Genomic DNA, 18,075 nt, shown 5'->3' on the forward strand with positions numbered 1-18,075 from the left:
AATAAAACTTATTCCTCACAATAAGCCAAATAAACTGGATTTTGCCTCTACTAAACTTTGTGTTAGTCATATTCACGTTATTTAAAACATTAATACTTTGTTGAGCCATAACCGGAGACGGAACCATAATATATATGTTATAGGATCAAATAAATTTTGTTTCGATATTTACAAATTTAAGATACAGGTTAAACCGAGTAATACAGAGGCTCTTATGATATAAAAGCTTAATACATACCTAACACGTTTTTTCTGAAAATGCCGCTGCTCAACAACATAAACCACAAATAAAACTTTAGACTCATTTTAAAACTTGTCATTTTATTTTAATAGTATGTTTTGATACACATCGAGAAGCATTCTAGTTTGTGGAAATCAAATCTCAAAAAATTGGTTTCGATATAAAATTTAAGAATAATTTTAAAAAATATTTTTTTTTAAAAGTCAAATTTTGTGAAGTAAAAGTAAAACATGTTTATTTCTTACTACCCAGATGTCCTGTTACTTGTTTTGGCAGATCAGTGCTTCTCTACATACCGCCACAGGTAAAAGTCGTCTCCCTATGACCCAACTCCTCGAAATACGTGCAGGGATGGTTTGTGTGTGGCGGTTTTCACCCGGTTTTTTCTTCTTGGACCGCTAAGAGTTTCTGTTGGCAGATTAATCCCGGCTGGTCAAAATCATTTCAAATAAACCTCCAACGCCAGGTGGTGTGCTTACAGCCTTACACCAAATCAAACTCCTCATAAGTATACCCCAAGATGACTACGCCGCTTCTCATTCCTCTTTCGTCTTCTTTAACTTAACAGGATTCCCGCCATTCCTCTCACTCTCGTTTCAAAAACAAATCATGGATTCAACCCTAGAAATCGATCTGAATCAAACACAACGAATCGTCTTCTTAATCGATCTCCACCCTCTGTTCACACAACCCCAAAACCCTAAATCATACATATCTTCGATTTTAACCTCAACTCAGAAACTTCTCGAATTCTCACCTCTCTCTTCATCTCTCTTCGCATTCAAATTCTTTATATCATCGCTCTCCCCAGTACTCTCATCTTCCAAAATCGGTAAATTCGGTTCTTCTTTTTCTTTTGATTCCCAATCACAAACCCTAGTTTCACTTACCGAAGCTCTCGATTCATTTTCCCCAATTTTGAAACCGATTGACGAAAATGCCCTTGAGTCAGTGAGTAAATTGCCGAGATGCCATAATGTAGCTGAAGCTGTAAGGGAGGTTATGCTTAAGTATACTTGGGAGGATGGAGCTGAAGATTTTAAAGGTATGGTTGATTGTTCATGTGTCAAGAGAAATTTGATTCTTGTTTTTTCGCCGGCTTTTAAATCGAGTAAATTAGTGGGTGATTTTGTTGGTATTGAGGGGGATGAATTGGTTAGTGAGAGATTTTCTGAGAAATTTGGGGGTTTGAGAGATGGGTTTGTTAGTAGAGATATACATTTGAGCTGGGTTAGTGTTAATTATGAAGAGAATGTTGAAAATGAGGGAGATTTTTCGGAGATTATGGAAAGTGGGGTAAAGAGATTAGGATGGGGGTTTTGTTCGACGGATGCGATAAACTTAGGTTCTAGTCTTGTTCCATTCGGTTTAATTTATCCGAAAATTGGTTGTTCTAAGTTGGGTGGTGATGATGCTTGTGGAAAGAAATGTCGTGCGGAATTAAATCTTGAGATATTAGATGTGAATGGAAGACCTTTGGAGTGTAATTGTTGTGAACTTGAAATGACTGAACTGAAAGTGTCTAGAAGAAGACCTATGTGTAATTCGGGTGTGTTGGAAAGTAGGGGAAGTAGTGATGAAGGGAGAATGTTTTGGGGAAACGGTAGTGATCAGCGGAGGAAACTATGTGTTAAGGAGGTGAGGAAGAGTGATGAGATTGTGAACATTAAGGGAAAAGTGTGTGATTTGTTACTCATACGTGGATTCTCTGGGGATCAGAAAAATGATGGGAAGGTAGATACTACTCAAGGTGTTTTTTTTGCAGACAGGGTCCTTGAAATGCTTAGGATGGAAAAGAGCGAGTTCACTCCTGGAAAACCTATTTGGCAGTTATTGCAAGCTTTCCTCTACAGGGGCAGCTACTCAGCTCTGGTAACTGTTTTGAACAAAGATGGGGTTTCTCTTACAGGAATCATGAAGCCTTTCACAATTAACTTGGCGTTTCTCTATGTTTTAGATGGTGCATTATCATTTAATGAATTATTAAGTGAAGCTGATGAAGTTTGTTCCGGATTTGAGCAATGTTCTGTGAAGCAACTTAGTGAGACACCTAATATGGACGCAGAATTATCTACACCAGCTGATACTCAGAACGGGGAATTGTCTTCCCAAAAATCCTCAGAGTCTCAGGGTGGTATTATGAGAAAGAATAGAAAGGGTTTGAAGTTTGTTCAAAACCTCTCGTGGAGCTCCTTCTGTCAGGCTGCTCTTAGAAATACGGAGATGAATTTAGAAGAAATCTATATTGACAGGGAGTGTAATCATTCGAAGAAGTTCAAATTCTTGAAATGCTGGATGAGACAAACAAGGAAGCTTAGCTCTCAAACCCGCATCAAACCGCATGAACAAGAGCAACAGCATGTAAGTGCCAACGAAGAAACACAGAATAGGCTTATGAAGTTGGAGCAAGAAAGTGAGCTTCCCATCTCATCTTCTTTCTCTATTGGAGAAGCTTCTGCAGAGGTAGCTCCCGATATGAATGATGGAGCCACCCCTGCTTGGTCAGAAACTTCTGAAACTTTCTTAAGTAGTATTTCTGAGAAGATACAGCAAAGTCTAATATTCGAAGACATGGAGTTGGGTGCTTTGGCAGAGCGACTTGTTTATTCATCTGTTCATTGGTTATACCGGAAGCATGAAACAGATAACACCATTGAAAATTCAAATTCCAAAGAACAGTCAGAGGATGGTTGTGGTGGATTGGTTGCTGCCGAGCTAATAAAGCTTTTACTGGTAGACCCGAAGGATTTGGCAATGAAGTACAAAAGCAGTGACCCATCAGCTATTTTATCTGATTCGACTTCGACCGCTTACACTTCAGAATATAAAGTTAGAGAGTATCCTTTTCTATTCTGCGCTCTTTGTTTCAGCTGTTTGTATTCTTCTGTTTCTGTTTGTATGCAGCTGTATCTGAATGTGTCAAATCAAAGCATGTCATCCTTAATAAACACAAGGTATGAGTTGCAGGTTTTGTTCAGGATGGAGATACTCCAGTCAAAAGTTGGAGGGAGTGTAAAAGAGAGTACGAAACAAAAGATGGTGAAGCAGATCTGCTCATTCTTGGAGACCATACAGTTGCATCATGCAGAAGGCTTTTGGGGTGATTTTAGCCTAGATGCTTATGTCAGAAAGACAATAAAAAAAAGGTTAGCATTTACCTTTTGTAGCGAAAATAGTCCAAGCGTCGCTTCCGTTAGGTTTGAGCCTTTTCAAACCATAATTGATTTTCTGCTTTGTAGCTCAAATCATGCGTTTATATGAATTATTATTATTATTTTCATGAGCTTAGAAATTATCAAGAAAACGATTCACAACCAATTTCAGAAGTGTACATACAAGAGAAACTTTAGAAAATGAAATACCAGGTTTATAATTTGATGTTAGGTATACTTTTAATTCATGATCTTATTGTATAAAACTGCAGGTATGCTCACTCATTAGAAGACGTGGTTCACAGAATATGCACCCGAATGGATCTTTTACTTTTTGAAGAAGATGAAGGAGAGCTCTCTGGATCTCTCTTTAACAGTGAAGATAGTGAAAACCCTCGAAGAGAAATTGTAGGGGAGAACGATATTGGTGGAAATGTTGGGACAAATCCATCCACTTCTACAGGCAAGTCATCCCGTCGACGAGAAACTTATAGCAAGGCCCTTCGAGGGTTGAGAAAAGAACACAAAATCACTTCAGTTGAAGCTCAAGAGAGGAAAGTAAAGAATTGCAAGTTACACTCATTTGCAAAAGGGATTAATCTTCGGAAGGTGTGGGCTCCCAATCAGCCAAATACAGTAATAACAAAATCTGAAGTTACTCGCAAGGTTCCAAAGAGGAAAGAACGACGTCACTACGACGTAGTGTGTGAGACTCCAATGTCACGGAATAAACGTTCATGTATGGGTGATGAAGGTCAGTCAAATGATTGGACAGACTTCTTTGGTTCCGTATCTAAATCTTTGTTTCAGGATAATAATGGTGGTGATTCAAACCGTACCTCCACAGGTTCATGAATCTGTCTTTGTACAATATATGTTTTAGGAATTCATTGATCTTAGTGTTACAGAGGGAAGATTAAAAAGTGGAAACTAACAATGTTCTCACTCATATATATTTATAAAAAGTTGACTCAGATAAGAATTATCTCAGTCCATCAAATTCTTTTACCTGTAATAACTGAAGGATCTCAGTGAAACCATTAGTTTGCTAGTTCTTTTAGTGTAATTTTTTCATCATAATTCTTCCATTTTTATCTTGCTAGTATCTAGTGAATCTATTTTTTCTTTTTCACGAGGCAAAGTTAGTAATCCATTTTTATTTACTGTGCTTTTTTGACATGTAATTTTAATGAGTAATGTCATGGCATTGAGATTCAAAACAATGTTTTACATAAAGCATAGCAAATTCAGTTGCTAGCAAAAGGTTTAAGGTTTAAAATGGAAGGCAATTTGTATGCAAAACAATCATGCAAACATTTTTCTTTTTAATATGAAATTTGGTGATAAAACTTATAAATAGGAGCAGTTGCCTGGTGATTTTATTAATGCCCAAGTGATAAAACTAGTAGAGTAGTAGGTGAAGAAGTCAAGAAAACAAAAGAAAAAAGTCAAAAATTTAGGTGGTGGGGGAAACTGTTATTAGAAAAATTTAGGTGGTGGGGGAAACTGTTATTAGAAATTATAGATGAAGTAATCCTCACTAGTGGTGAATGGGTCGTCGAAAGGCAAAATTAAGGGCAGGCTCAAAAAAAATAATAATCTCATTGTCAGGTTCACAATTAATTTTAGGTACCGTGACACCCATAATTATATGAAATTATTAAAAATGTCTGCATGACGGATTATGCATCCGCATGACGAGTTGTGCATCAGGGGTATAATTGGCAACGCAACTTGGATATAACATCTAAAAATCCGCGCCTTAGAATTTTACAAATTTTATATCGTTGGAAATCTTTTTAAGAGAGCTATGCAACGAGTACAAACAACAATATCAAATTTTTGTTTTTCACGAAAAAATCGGAGGTGATCCTCATTTTAGGCAAAATTTCGAAGCAGCCACCAAAAAAGATGCATAACACATTCTGCAAACGAATTATGCAACCATTTTCTCGACTGTATAACAAATTATGCAGCCATTGTTTTGGTTAGTGCGTACATAAGAAATTGATGCATAATGCACTATGCAAACATATTTTCGGATGCATAACATGTTATGCATCAATTTTCTCGATGTATAAAAGATTGTGCAACAAATTTCTCGATGCATAATGCATTATGCAGCCATATTTTCGGATGCATAACAGGTTATGCATCAATTTTCACGACTTCATAACATGTTATGCAGATATTATTGTAGGTGCATGACAAGTTATGCAGTCTTTATTTTTGTTGGTTTCAATAGTGACGAAAAAGTTGATGCATAACGTGCTATGCAACCGTTTTCTGGACTGCATAACAAGTTATGCAACAAATTTTGTAGATGCATAATAGGTTATGCAACCAATTCCATAGATGCATAACAGAATATTCAACTATACGAATACAAAATACTTTCCTAATGTAAAACAAATTCCACTATTTACAATTGAGTTCAAGTTCTATCCACGTAAATTGCAATTTGATCAAAAGCGTGACTGAAAACTCGTATATCCCGCCACCAATTTTCTCATCTGACTTGTACCCCTTCATGATTCGGTGAAGTTTTAGGATTCCCAGTTTTAATTTAACATCCGACATCTGAAACTAGTGGTTTTTATGTCAGTAGAAGTCATCACAAATTCTAATAATGGTTCCACCCCATTCGGATACTCATTATCTTCAGAATTCTGTGAATTCAATTGTCAAATCTTCAAAATTAGTGATTGCACACTCCACCGTAAAATACAAAACAAATACAACAATAATAAATCACAAATTACCATGATACATTTCTCCAATCTTAGAGTTCCAGTGGGGTTGTGCAAGACTTTAGCAGAGCTTCCCATTCACTGACGTCAGGTACAATTGGAGTTAGTGACCTTTTAGCTTCTTCTAGCATCCGTGTTCATGCTAGTAAACTTAATGTTCCATTTAAGGAGACGACCAATCCACGAATTCAATTATTCAAACAATTTGTGGCCATCATGGATCAAACCTGCATGTGAACAAGCTGTTAATAAAACCAAAAAGGTAACCTCATTTGGCCTGCCCACGTTCCACTGAACAACAAAATTGGCTTCAAATAGTACCCCATGTAACCATCGTATAAATTATACTGGAAATATAAGAATCACAAATGCTTCCAAGTTTCATGTACATCATCCAATAAGGCACTTTTTATTAACCAATCTATGAGCAAAGAAATTCTCAGAGAAATGGATGAATTGGGAGAACTGATGACTATACAAAAAAATGGTGGAAGAAGGAAGTTAGAGGAAGCAGTAGAGGAAGCTGGGAAAACACCTTTTGCGAGGCAAATTCAAATTGCAATAATACCACCAAAATGAAATTTACCTGTATTCACTAATATATTTGATGGTAGTACATGTGCAGTACAACACATAAAAGCCTATAGCCGATCCTTATTGCAGTGGGAAGAAAATGATGCGGTGATGTGTAAATATTTTCCTGCGAGCTTCACAGGAGAAGCCTTGCAGTGGTTTGAAGGATTACCAGTAGGAACTATTAGATCATTTCGTCATCTACAGAACATATTCTTAGGACAATATATCAGCAATAATATGTCAAGACCAGGAATTGAGACGACCTATGGAGTTCGCAGAAGGGTCAATGAATGTTTGCGTCATCTAACAACACGTTGGAGAACCATGTGTAGTGAAATGGCAAGACGAGTAGATGAACGATTTCTTATACTAGCCTTTGTAAATGCTCTTTTCCCTACAGATTTATTATATACACTGATTTTCAGGATAAAAGACACCATCACAATGTCGGAGTTGCGTGAATTTCAAGAAGAGTATATTGCACTTGAGGAGAAGCAGAGAGAAATGGAATCTTATCCAGTTACAATGCCTAATGTGAACACTGGGAAATCAAGTTTACTCCCAAGGATGACAAATGTTGTTGCGAGTACATCGCAGGGAAATCAAGGAAAGAAAAGTACAGAAATGGAACAAAAACTGGTAGCAATGGGTAGTGCAGATCAGGAGGAACTCGAAAGGGAATATAAAGAAGCACAATCCCAAGCTAGAGGAAGAAATAACAAGATTCAAAGAATGGATAATCCAATGGAAGGTTATGGAGGTCAACAACCATATCATAATAAAAGACAAGGAACTGGAAAGGTGGTCTGGGAAAAAATAAGCTTGCCAAAATTGAATACTACAGTAGACAAAGTCTGGGAAGCTGTTATACTAATGGAAGAAATTCCTGAACCACACAACGTAGGAGATAAACCACCACCAGGCATAAGGAGCAAAGAATTCTGTGTATATTATCGCTTTCATGCACAACAAGTAGTTGCAGAAATGTGAGGAAAATCATACTGAGAATGATTGATCAAGGAAAATTGAACCACTTCTTAATACAGCAGCCGCAAAATCTACCACCCCCACCACCAGGAGGAAATGCATATGGTGAGGAAAGAGGAAAGAATACATTTGTAATTGAAGTAGGTGCAAAGGCAAAGAACCTATATTGCAATTCGATTATACAATCTTTCAAAAATATAGAAGATTTGCATGACAACATCTTAAGTCGTGTGTATGCGATAGATAATGATGGAAGAGAAATCCTTAACCTTGTGAAGATATCACCATTAAAGGATTGGCAAAAACAGTCCATTTCGTTCAGTGCGGAAGAAACACCAAGATGGGAAGAATTACATGAGTGTCCATTAGTGGTGAAGTTGGGAATTAATCCAAAAGAAAAAATAGATGATGACGATGAAGAAGAAGATGAAACGAATACTTGGGCTATAAATAGAATACTCATAGATCCTGGGAGTTCTGTTGATATTCTCTTTTATCATACATACAAGACTATGGGAGGAAGGGACGACGAGTTAATTCCTTAAACTTACAAAATTTATGGATTCAATGGCGCTGCGAACAAGCCAAAAGGAGAAGTCAAAATGAGAATTCCATTGCGAAGTCTGCCAACAAAAATCGTATTTTGTGTTGTTGATGTTGAATCACCATATAATGCTCTGATTGGAAGACCATGGTTGCATAGTATCTTGGGTGTGGCTTCGATATTTCACCAATGCATAAAATTTCCTTTACCTCAAGGCCTAGGCATAATAAGAGGAGATACAAATGAAGATAGAAATTGTCAGGAAATTAATATTGACAAGTGCGAAGAGCGAGAATACAAACGAAGAAATTGGAAACATCATGCTAAAGATAGCCAAAGGGGTGAAAGACTAATGGTGGATGTAGTGTCAAAATCTAGAAAAATAGACAAGAAGGATATTGAAGTAAAATCTTCTGCGAATAATCACACCAAGCGAGTCAGAGAGATTACTTCTAAAGAAGGAGAGCGAGAGCAGAGGCAGAAGTTGTGTTCTCAGAAGAAAAGTACCATGTGCGATGATACTCGCACAGAGGAAATTGAAGATATCATGCGAAATAATGTTCTGAGAAGCATCAATGAACTTAAAGAAATACAAAAGATGACAGGAGCAGAAGAGTAATATGAATATCTTTCCTCATGTATGAGAACTCAATAAGAATTCTATGTACTAGAGTTATATAACTCACAAATAGGAATGAAATGAAAATTTTCTATTTTCATAAGGAAAATTTAAGACCTTAAAGTAAGACCTTAGTATAAGGAAACAAAGTATATAATCACAGAAGAGAGGTATTCAAATGTGGCGTGCACCCCAGTTCGCGTAAATGCAAGAGGCAACAAGTAAGACCTATCGCACGTCACATTTGGGGAAAACCTGATAAGCATGACTCAAGGGAAAGCTACATCGACCCTAGAACTTGAGTCATGGAGATTTGGGGTGAGAAAAACGAAAAAGTCCATCCAGGAGAGATGCCTTAAATTTTCAATCTAAGCTCATTGCCTTAGATTGAGAGACTAAGGTAATAAAGTCTCTCCTAAGGAGTGCATAAACTCGATCAGGGCGCCGAGGTACACGGTTGAGTCAAGAGTGTACGGGGCGTCTGGAGCGTACCTTGCCACTTTTGACAAGTCCTGACTATGATGCACTCGGTCCGAAGATACCCCACTTATGGTGCGGTCTCGTAACCATAAACCTTATCGGTGGAGGGATAAGAGGCTGCGAAATCAACTGGTTATTGTATTACCGTATGGGAGGAGCCAACCTTAACCCGGTAGAGGTGCGCTTCCTTGAAGGGGAAACCAGGGGGAATATAAGGACGGAACCCTCCATTAGGGAGTTGAATTGTGTCAAAAGTCGTAAATATCATGAGGCATTTTGCTCACGGGAATATTAAGACTTGTCATATTTATGCACAAGATAAACCTGAAGAGGCGATAATAAAATAAAAAGATAAGGCGAGATCAATGGGTTGATATACTATAGTATAAAGATTTCCTGCGATTTCGCCGCACAAGAACAAAGAAAATTTTAGGCAACATAAGACCTTTAATTAGGAAGAAAAAATAAGACCTCATGAGAAAAATACGATATTTGTTTGCAGGAATTGATAGAAATAAGTTAGCTGCGAAGTGTTTCCCACGATACAAAATTTGATTGAAGAAGAAAACGACAATATGTTCATCAGTCTATCCATCTGTGACAATTAGCAGAGGCAAGAATGGGAATGCAAATATAAAAAGAGTGTTATTTTCCCCATTTGGTAGTCTGATGGGGTTGAAAATTAAGTTAAAAGGAACTTATAATTAAGGGTTGAAAATTAACACTTTAAAGGTATATACTTCTAGAAGACATGAAGATATACAAGAGGCAGAAGAAGGATTTATATCAAGTGAAAAATAATTAATTATCTTCATCATTACGTTCGGCCTCAGAATCATTTCCTTCTTCTTCATATTCTTCATATTCCTTTTCACTATCAATAATATCAGGAACAACATCGTTGGGAGGAACGTCTGCGAATTTATATTTAGAGAGAGGAATGTCATTGTCAACACAGACTTTCTTAACTGCTGCATCACGAGCACGAATGAAATCCTTACCATTATTTGAAACAGTGAGGATATAATTCTTTTTCAACTGCTGATACTTGGAGTTGTGAGCATATAACTCCATTGATAATTCTCGGTTTCTTCATGACGTATCTTTTCTCTAGCAGCAAGTTGTGTCTTTAACTCTTCAATCTTCTCCAGATAATTCTTTTCTTTATCTGCGAAATATAAACAAAATGGTTAGATTTAAAAGAGATGTCATCTTCAAGAAATGACAAATATGAAAGAAAAAGAAAGTGACCTTCGTGATTGGAAATAATGTCTTTAACCAGCGCAGAATGTTCAGATTGAAGGCTCACATTTACGGCTAAATTTTCCCTAGCATTATTCAAAACTCTAGCAACCCAACTAAATTCAGCTTCACTTTCTATGAGAAGTCGAGAACGGATTAAATTTATTTCTTCAATGAGTGCGGTCTTTTCGCTCAAAGCTAAATCATGTTCATCTTGAACTTTAAGAATAGTTTCTTGGAATTTTTTTAGTGCTCTCGCACCCTTGAGAGCGACCTCATCTTTTTCAGTAATGAGGTTATTCTTCTTTACTTCCAAAATATGAATTGTCTTCTTATTTTCATGAAGACGACGCTTGAAGTTATTAAGTGTAGTTAATAAAGGTCTATGATCCATTCTAAGAGCAGTGTACTTCAATCTTAATTCTTCCAGGCTAAGGTTCTCAAATCCTTTGGTTGAATAATTGTTTAAAGAAGAGTTAAGATGTTCTAAAAGAATTTCCTCATCGGGAAAGTTAGATGCCTCATCATAAAGGTTATAAATATCTGTGAATATAGAGAAATGAGGAATGCTAATTATCATGTAAAATAAGGAGAATGCGAAGATCAAAGATTACGTACCAATAATTTCATAATTTCTTTCTCGAGCCATGCGAAGTAATTCAACGTTGGTAGAATTTTCAGCCTTAAGTTTGGTATTTTCTTTCCCTAAACTGAGAAGTTTCCTTTGATAATCCGAAGAAACCGCATATGATAAGCGAGATACCTGTAAAAGTATAAGAAAGATGTTATGTGTCGGAGAAGAAGATTAGAAAGAGTATAAAATAAGGTGTAGATAATACCAAATAATCTTGGATAATCGCATATTGGAAGCTTGGGCTTACAGCAGAAGAAGCTCCACGAAGAGATGGATCATCCAAAATAGGAGCATCGCAGACTTTCGATACCATACCAAAAGTGAGTTGTAGATCATCATCATTAAGAGCCGACATGGGATCAGAAAAAAGGTTGAATAATTCTTTCATTAAAAAAGAGATTGATGGATCTTCAGAAGCAAGAATATCATCATCACTGGATTCAGAACTTGAAGAAAGATAGAATTCTTTACGCTTCCTGGAAAGATCAGAAGAAGAAATTTTGGGCCCAGATTTAGATGCGAGTTTCTTGGTTCGTTTCTTGGTTTTTCCAACATCCTTAGTACCCGAAGATTCAACCTACGCGAATAATCAAGATAAGAAACAGAGGCAAAAATATTATTTAAATTAAGAAAGGGAATGTTTCTTACTTCATTATTCTTCGAAGATGATGCATTGTGCGACGTTTTGGCCTTCTTAGCAGCCTGAAATCAGAATAGTAGGAAAGTAAGAAATAGAAAAAACAAGGTTATGCGAAATTAGGAAAGATATGCGAAGATTTCATACCATCTTCTTATTTTCATTATCAGACAAGATAAATTTCCAAGGTTGATAAGCTGAAAGATTCACAGGAAGGGGAAGATCATAACCATCAGAAGCTCTTCCAGATACATAAGGACCAACTAAAATGACAGGGAAATTAAGCCAGCATGAATCATTAGATCTGCGAGCAGTACTATTAGACTTATCATTCCAATCAACATCTCGCATAATTTTCTGATCTCCGGTGATACCATCTTTCTTTCTTAAGCGAATGGCCCATTTTGTTGATTCATTCTTCATTATCGCAACATAGTAATTTTTGAAAAAATTATCAACAATATACTCTGAAGGGTTGATGGCTTTATCACAGTACGATACATTTCGTACTTCGTAAGAATAAGAGGTTCCTAATCCGGATGCGCGACGAGAGTATTTTAAAGATATTCTAAGAGCATTACCACTCAATTGAAATGTGCCTCTTGCGAATCGTTAATCAGATATAATTTCATAGAATAAAGGAATTTCCAGATTATACAATGAGATGGGAAGATTATTCAGAAGTTGTCCTAATGAAATAATGATCTTTTGATTAGACCACTGTTCAGAATTTATTAACTCAAGATTGAGTTTGGATGAATAATCAGAATGGGAAGGAAGAGAAAGTGAAAAGCCTCTTGTGGCAAATTCTCTTTTCAACCTAGTGAATTCAGTTTCCATCTTTTTACCAGCTGGAGCCATTATAAGAATGAGAATGAGGGATATATAGGTGAATGAAATCACAGTAAAATATATATATATATCTTAATCAGATCAAGGATGGAAATTGCAGCTAAAATACAGAAGCAGGGGAAAAGAAAGAGGAAGGTAAAAAGAAGAAAGAAGAAGATGAAAGAATTTATATAAGAAAATTTTACTCTCGTTTTTCGGGATTTTATCTCATTAATGCGAAGAATGAATGGATAGGAATAGACGGTTATAAGGACGTGTCAGATGAAGAGTGGATAAAAAGACACGCGTAAGTAAGGAAAGCTCAAATTCTGGAAATATGTCGGCAGATCAGAATATGAAAGGTTGAGCATGTGCGATATTATTAGATGGAGATTCTTCATATCACTCACTTTATAAAGAGAACGAAATGAGAAGAGGCAAAATGTAGGAGTGAAATATCACACGTTCATTATGTATGCGAGGTAAAGGTCATCTAAGGTAGGCGAAGATAATCGCACATGTTAAAATTAGGATGACGTGTTTAATGATGTCAGCGTAGTCACAAGTAAAGTGTGATGATCTGTGCGAAGGTGTAAAGTGTGCGAAGATGAGTGAATATACATGAGCGTTTGTAACGCATAGTGATTCTGAAAATAGGGGATTTATTAGATGTCATCCACTATGTAGGACCCTATATAAGGGGAAGGAATCTGTGTATTGAGAGAGAGATCTCTAAGGTGAATGTTAGGCAAGAAATTAAGAGAAAGAAAGTTTATTTGGAGACCAAGTAAAGTCATTGTATTATCTTGTTACCAATTATAGAACTTGATAAACAATAAAAGAATTCCATTATGATTACTTAGAATCTTGTCTAAATTCATAGGGATGTGGTTGTAGGATTTCCGACAACTACAATTTCCATAAGCTTTTGACTCGGGAATTGATCGACCACTATACCCAAATGCCTTCCCATCTAGCTGGGTGCCTTGTCATAAACTTTGTTACTTATTTCCATAAGCTTTAGACTCGGGAATTGATCTACCACTATACCCAAATGCCTGCCCATCCAGCTGGGTAGGGTGTAAATTGGGATGTGCCAGCACGAGCACGACCCAGCCCAGCACGCTAAAATCTGAGCCCCGCCCAGCTCAGCACGTGATTTAGCCCAGTACGACCCAGCACATTAGTTTCCTGGGCTGTGCTGGGTTAGCCTAATCGGCACAATAGCACAACACAACACGCGGCATGGATAAACACGTGGCCCATCCAGCACAACACGTTAAGAAAGTACGTCATACCATGCACAAGTACACCATATAATAAGGCATAATACATCACATTTTGTATATATTTCACAAAAGAGTCACTATTTTAGCTAGTTTTTGATATTTTATGCTAGCTTATTTTTATAACAACACATATAATACCTAAATATTTGGAAAATGTAAGTCAATATCGTTGTTATAATGTCGTTACCTATATTTGACTAGAACATTAATTTACATGACAATGATCCAATTTTATATTTGATGGTTATTTCTTTTTATTAAATAAACTTGTTAATTTTACTTGAAATAATTTCAAAATGTTGTCTATTTAGATTCTCATGATAATGTCCGACTTAATATATACCATTAAGTGATTTCAAATTGTTTATAACACGTGTGCCAGCACGGCACGACATGTTTATTCGTGTGATGTTCCTATGGGTTGTGTTGTTCCTAGCTTTTGACCAGTAAAGCACAACACGGGACAACACGGTTAAATCGTTGGGACAACACAGCACGACACATGGCACGTGAAGCACGCGACTTCTTGTGACGGGCTGTGTCGGGCCGACACGTTTTACACCTCTACATATGGGTGCCTTAAGATTTTGGAACTCTGGTGAAATTGCCAAAAGTAAAATACTTTTTGTTTGTACCATGAGTATAATTGCCATATATTGGGCCAGAATATTGTCTGGGCCACTATTCAGCGGTCATCCAAGTATGCTATCTAGTCAATCGCCCAATACTACATAAAGTCTGAAAAAGCGGGGGTCTAACAACACCACCCAATATTTCACTTAGAAACCTGTATAGACAAACTCGAATATACATTTAAGAGAATCAACAATACTCAATCAACTAAAGGTATATTAACGAGTTTATATCTCTCTCTTGATTTGATTTCCTCAAACATAAATTGCGAGTACTAATCAAATACAAGGAATAATTTGGATGGTACCAAAGACCAATATCCAAGTGTCAATCAATATCAATCAACAACCGTTAGGTCGGATTCTCCAATTGATTGATCTAAACGCACAACCTGTATTATTTCAATTATAAAGATAAAACAATATAATGCGAAAACTGAAATAACACAAACACCAGAAATTTTGTTAACGAGGAAACCCCAAATGCAGAAAAACCCCGGGACCTAGTCCAGATTAAATACACACTGTATTAAGCCGCTACAGACACTAGCCTACTCCAAGAACCCCAATCAGTCTCCCACTGATCCAAGGTACAGTTGTACTCCCTACGCCTCTGATCCCAACAGGATACTGCGCACTTGATTCCCTTAGATGATCTCACCCACAACTAAGAGTTGCTACGACCCAAAATCGCAGGCTTTGACAATAAACAAATCTGTCTCACACAGACAAGTCTATTAAAGGATCAATCTGTCTTCCACAGAAAACCCTAAAGTTTTTGTTCCGTCTTTTGATAATAATCAAGGTGAACAGGAACCAATTGATAATCCGGTCTTATATTTCCGAAAAACATCCTAGAGTTATCAATCACCTCACAACAATCTTAATCGTATGGTAGCGAAACAAGATGTTTTGGAATCACAAACGATGAGACGAAGGTGTTTGTGATTACTTTTTATATCATTCCTATCAGAGATATCAATCTCAAGCCAATCAATATGATTGTACTCGTACGATAGAAGATGCAAGATCAGATCACACAACTACGATAAAAGTAGTATCGGTCTGGCTTTACAATCCCAATGAAGTCTTTAAGTCGTTTAACCTGGTTTTAGAAGAAGAAAACCAAAGGTTAAAGGAGAACTGACTCTAGCACGCAAACTAGTATCACACGGGTGTGGGGATTAATTTTGCAGAGTTGCTAGATGTCCCCTTATGTAGTCTTTCAAATCAGGGTTTTGCCTTGGTAACAAAGCAATCAATATTCACCGATAAATGAAAACCTGATTTAGATTCAAGCTAATATTTCTCAACCATTAGATCGAAAACTTAGATTGTTATACACAAATGAACTGCAAGCTTCTAGGTTTGTTAACCGTACCCAAATGTGTACATTGTTGGTTTAACAATAGTCAACCAAAAGGTTAGCCATATGAGCATTTCATATCAACCATGTTCTTCTTCACCATAACTAGTACAAGTGACTCAATTGAACTAGTTAGAGAGTTTTTCAATTGCAAGGAAATCTTATGTAATTACACAAGACACAATTGAAGCAAAGATGATTTGATTCACTCGAACCGGTTCATGAACTTTTATAGCCACGGGTTGCAAATAGCATTCCTTAGTCTTTTTAAGTTTAAGTTCAGAAATCATCTTTAGATATATAACCTTCTCAAGTTCGCAGACTAGGTTCGCGGACTTAATATACCGGACAGAGTTTACAAACTCTAGTAGAAATTCTCGGGATGAGAACTTCGCCGGTTCGCGGACTTAGCTTCACGCAAGTAGTTTGTCAACTCCAACAGAAATGCTCGGTTTTGAGAACTTCGACAGTTCGCGGACTTGGCACTTGCCATTATTCCGGTTCTCTTGATCAACAAAGTTCTAAAACTTTGGTTCAAGGAATAGGACTTATACATAACTGTATTTCCACAACAATGCTTATGTCCACCATTGGTTATGTAATCTATACTCTCATTCCAATCATTGAAACATTCTTAGAGGACGTTATATAGTTGTTACACCATTTCTCGTCAAAGTAATTTTCAAAGTGATTGAAACATATCATGACTTTCGTCACTAGGTAAAGATAAACTTGGTCGAAGCGAAAAGCTTACCAACACATATTTCGAGATATAGATAGGCGAGGTATACTCGACTCGAAATACCAAATGTGTATAATCATAGTCTATATATATAACGTACGAATTTTTGTCTCAAAGAGTAGGAGATATAATAAATAGACTTTTGAGTGACAGATAAGTTCAAGTATCTACATACCTTTTTGTCGAGAAGTTCCACCGGTTCCTTGAGTAGATCTTCGTCTTGTATGATGAATCGCCATGGAGTCCTTGAGCTCAACTATACTTACTATCCTAGTCCGAGACTTAGATATAGTAGACTAGAAATCAAGACTTATAGTTTTGATCACTAACATTGACAAACATTCTTGAGATAGCAAAGCATGCGAGTTCCACCAAGCAATGCTCTAACAATCTCCCCCTTTGTCAATTTTAGTGACAAAACTACCAATACATATGGAATACAAAAAAAATAATGAAACTTTAGTAGATCCTATTCCACATGTCTAATCTTCAACATTCCTCGAAATCTTCGTCACTTCCAAGTACTCCAATGATCCCAAAGGTTGTAAGTTTAGCATCACCGTTTTTGAAGATCCGTAGCTATAACAATGAGGAAACATAATTCTCGATCATTGTTATACAGTGTCATAGTGTTATTACACAGTGTCAAAGTTCAATTGTATCGCAACTTCAACAATAATACTATGGTGATATGTATCACTCCCCCTTAGTCAATACTCCATCTCACATGGAAACCACTCCCCCTTACACAATGATCCGAAAACCATATGTATTTGTAGTGTGAACTACATATTAATTCTCCCCCTTTTTGTCAATAAAATTGGCAAAGGTACAAGAACGGGATCATAATGAAATTTCCGTAAGAGACATTTCCTGACTGAGAGAAAGAAACACACATTATCTTATTTAGATGCAATCATATAGACGAAGCTAACAACATTCATCAAGGAGTTTAAAGATACAAGATAACCCCTCTAAAATTCCATAGCCGCACATCCCTCAAGATATGACCATTAAGCACAAGTTCAAAAGAACGCTCCCTCATTTGATGTCATTCCTGAAAGAACAACAACGAGCGACCTTAATTTCAAGAGAAAAGAAGGATTTTTATTGGGCATCAAAACCAGATGAATGATTCTTATATCCAAAAACTCAATCAAATTAATCATAAGTAAACCTATGATTAATTTAATCGGAATACGCAATCAAATTAAACACAAAAAGTGATCAATTTAATTGATTGTGCTTAACATAAGTAAACTTACGGATCCACGACTAAGTTAACCATATAAGAGAGTGATTGGCTTAATCGTTCATATACTCAACACAAGAGAAACTTATGGAGTAATAACT

General features: G+C 36.6%; 1 protein-coding gene across 1 annotated transcript; it reads left to right on the forward strand.

Annotated features, from left to right (window-relative positions):
• Positions 1-758: 758 nt before the first annotated feature.
• LOC113323780 lies at positions 759-4,473 on the forward strand. Its single transcript, XM_026572122.1, has 3 exons — positions 759-3,078; positions 3,196-3,387; positions 3,666-4,473. The coding sequence occupies exons 1-3, from the start codon at positions 851-853 to the stop codon at positions 4,246-4,248; spliced, it is 3,003 nt and encodes a 1,000-aa protein (XP_026427907.1). The 5' UTR covers positions 759-850; the 3' UTR covers positions 4,249-4,473.
• The last annotated feature ends 13,602 nt before the right edge of the window (positions 4,474-18,075 follow it).

This window comes from Papaver somniferum, chromosome 11, assembly GCF_003573695.1.
Source record: "Papaver somniferum cultivar HN1 chromosome 11, ASM357369v1, whole genome shotgun sequence".
NCBI classification, from domain to species: domain Eukaryota; kingdom Viridiplantae; phylum Streptophyta; class Magnoliopsida; order Ranunculales; family Papaveraceae; genus Papaver; species Papaver somniferum.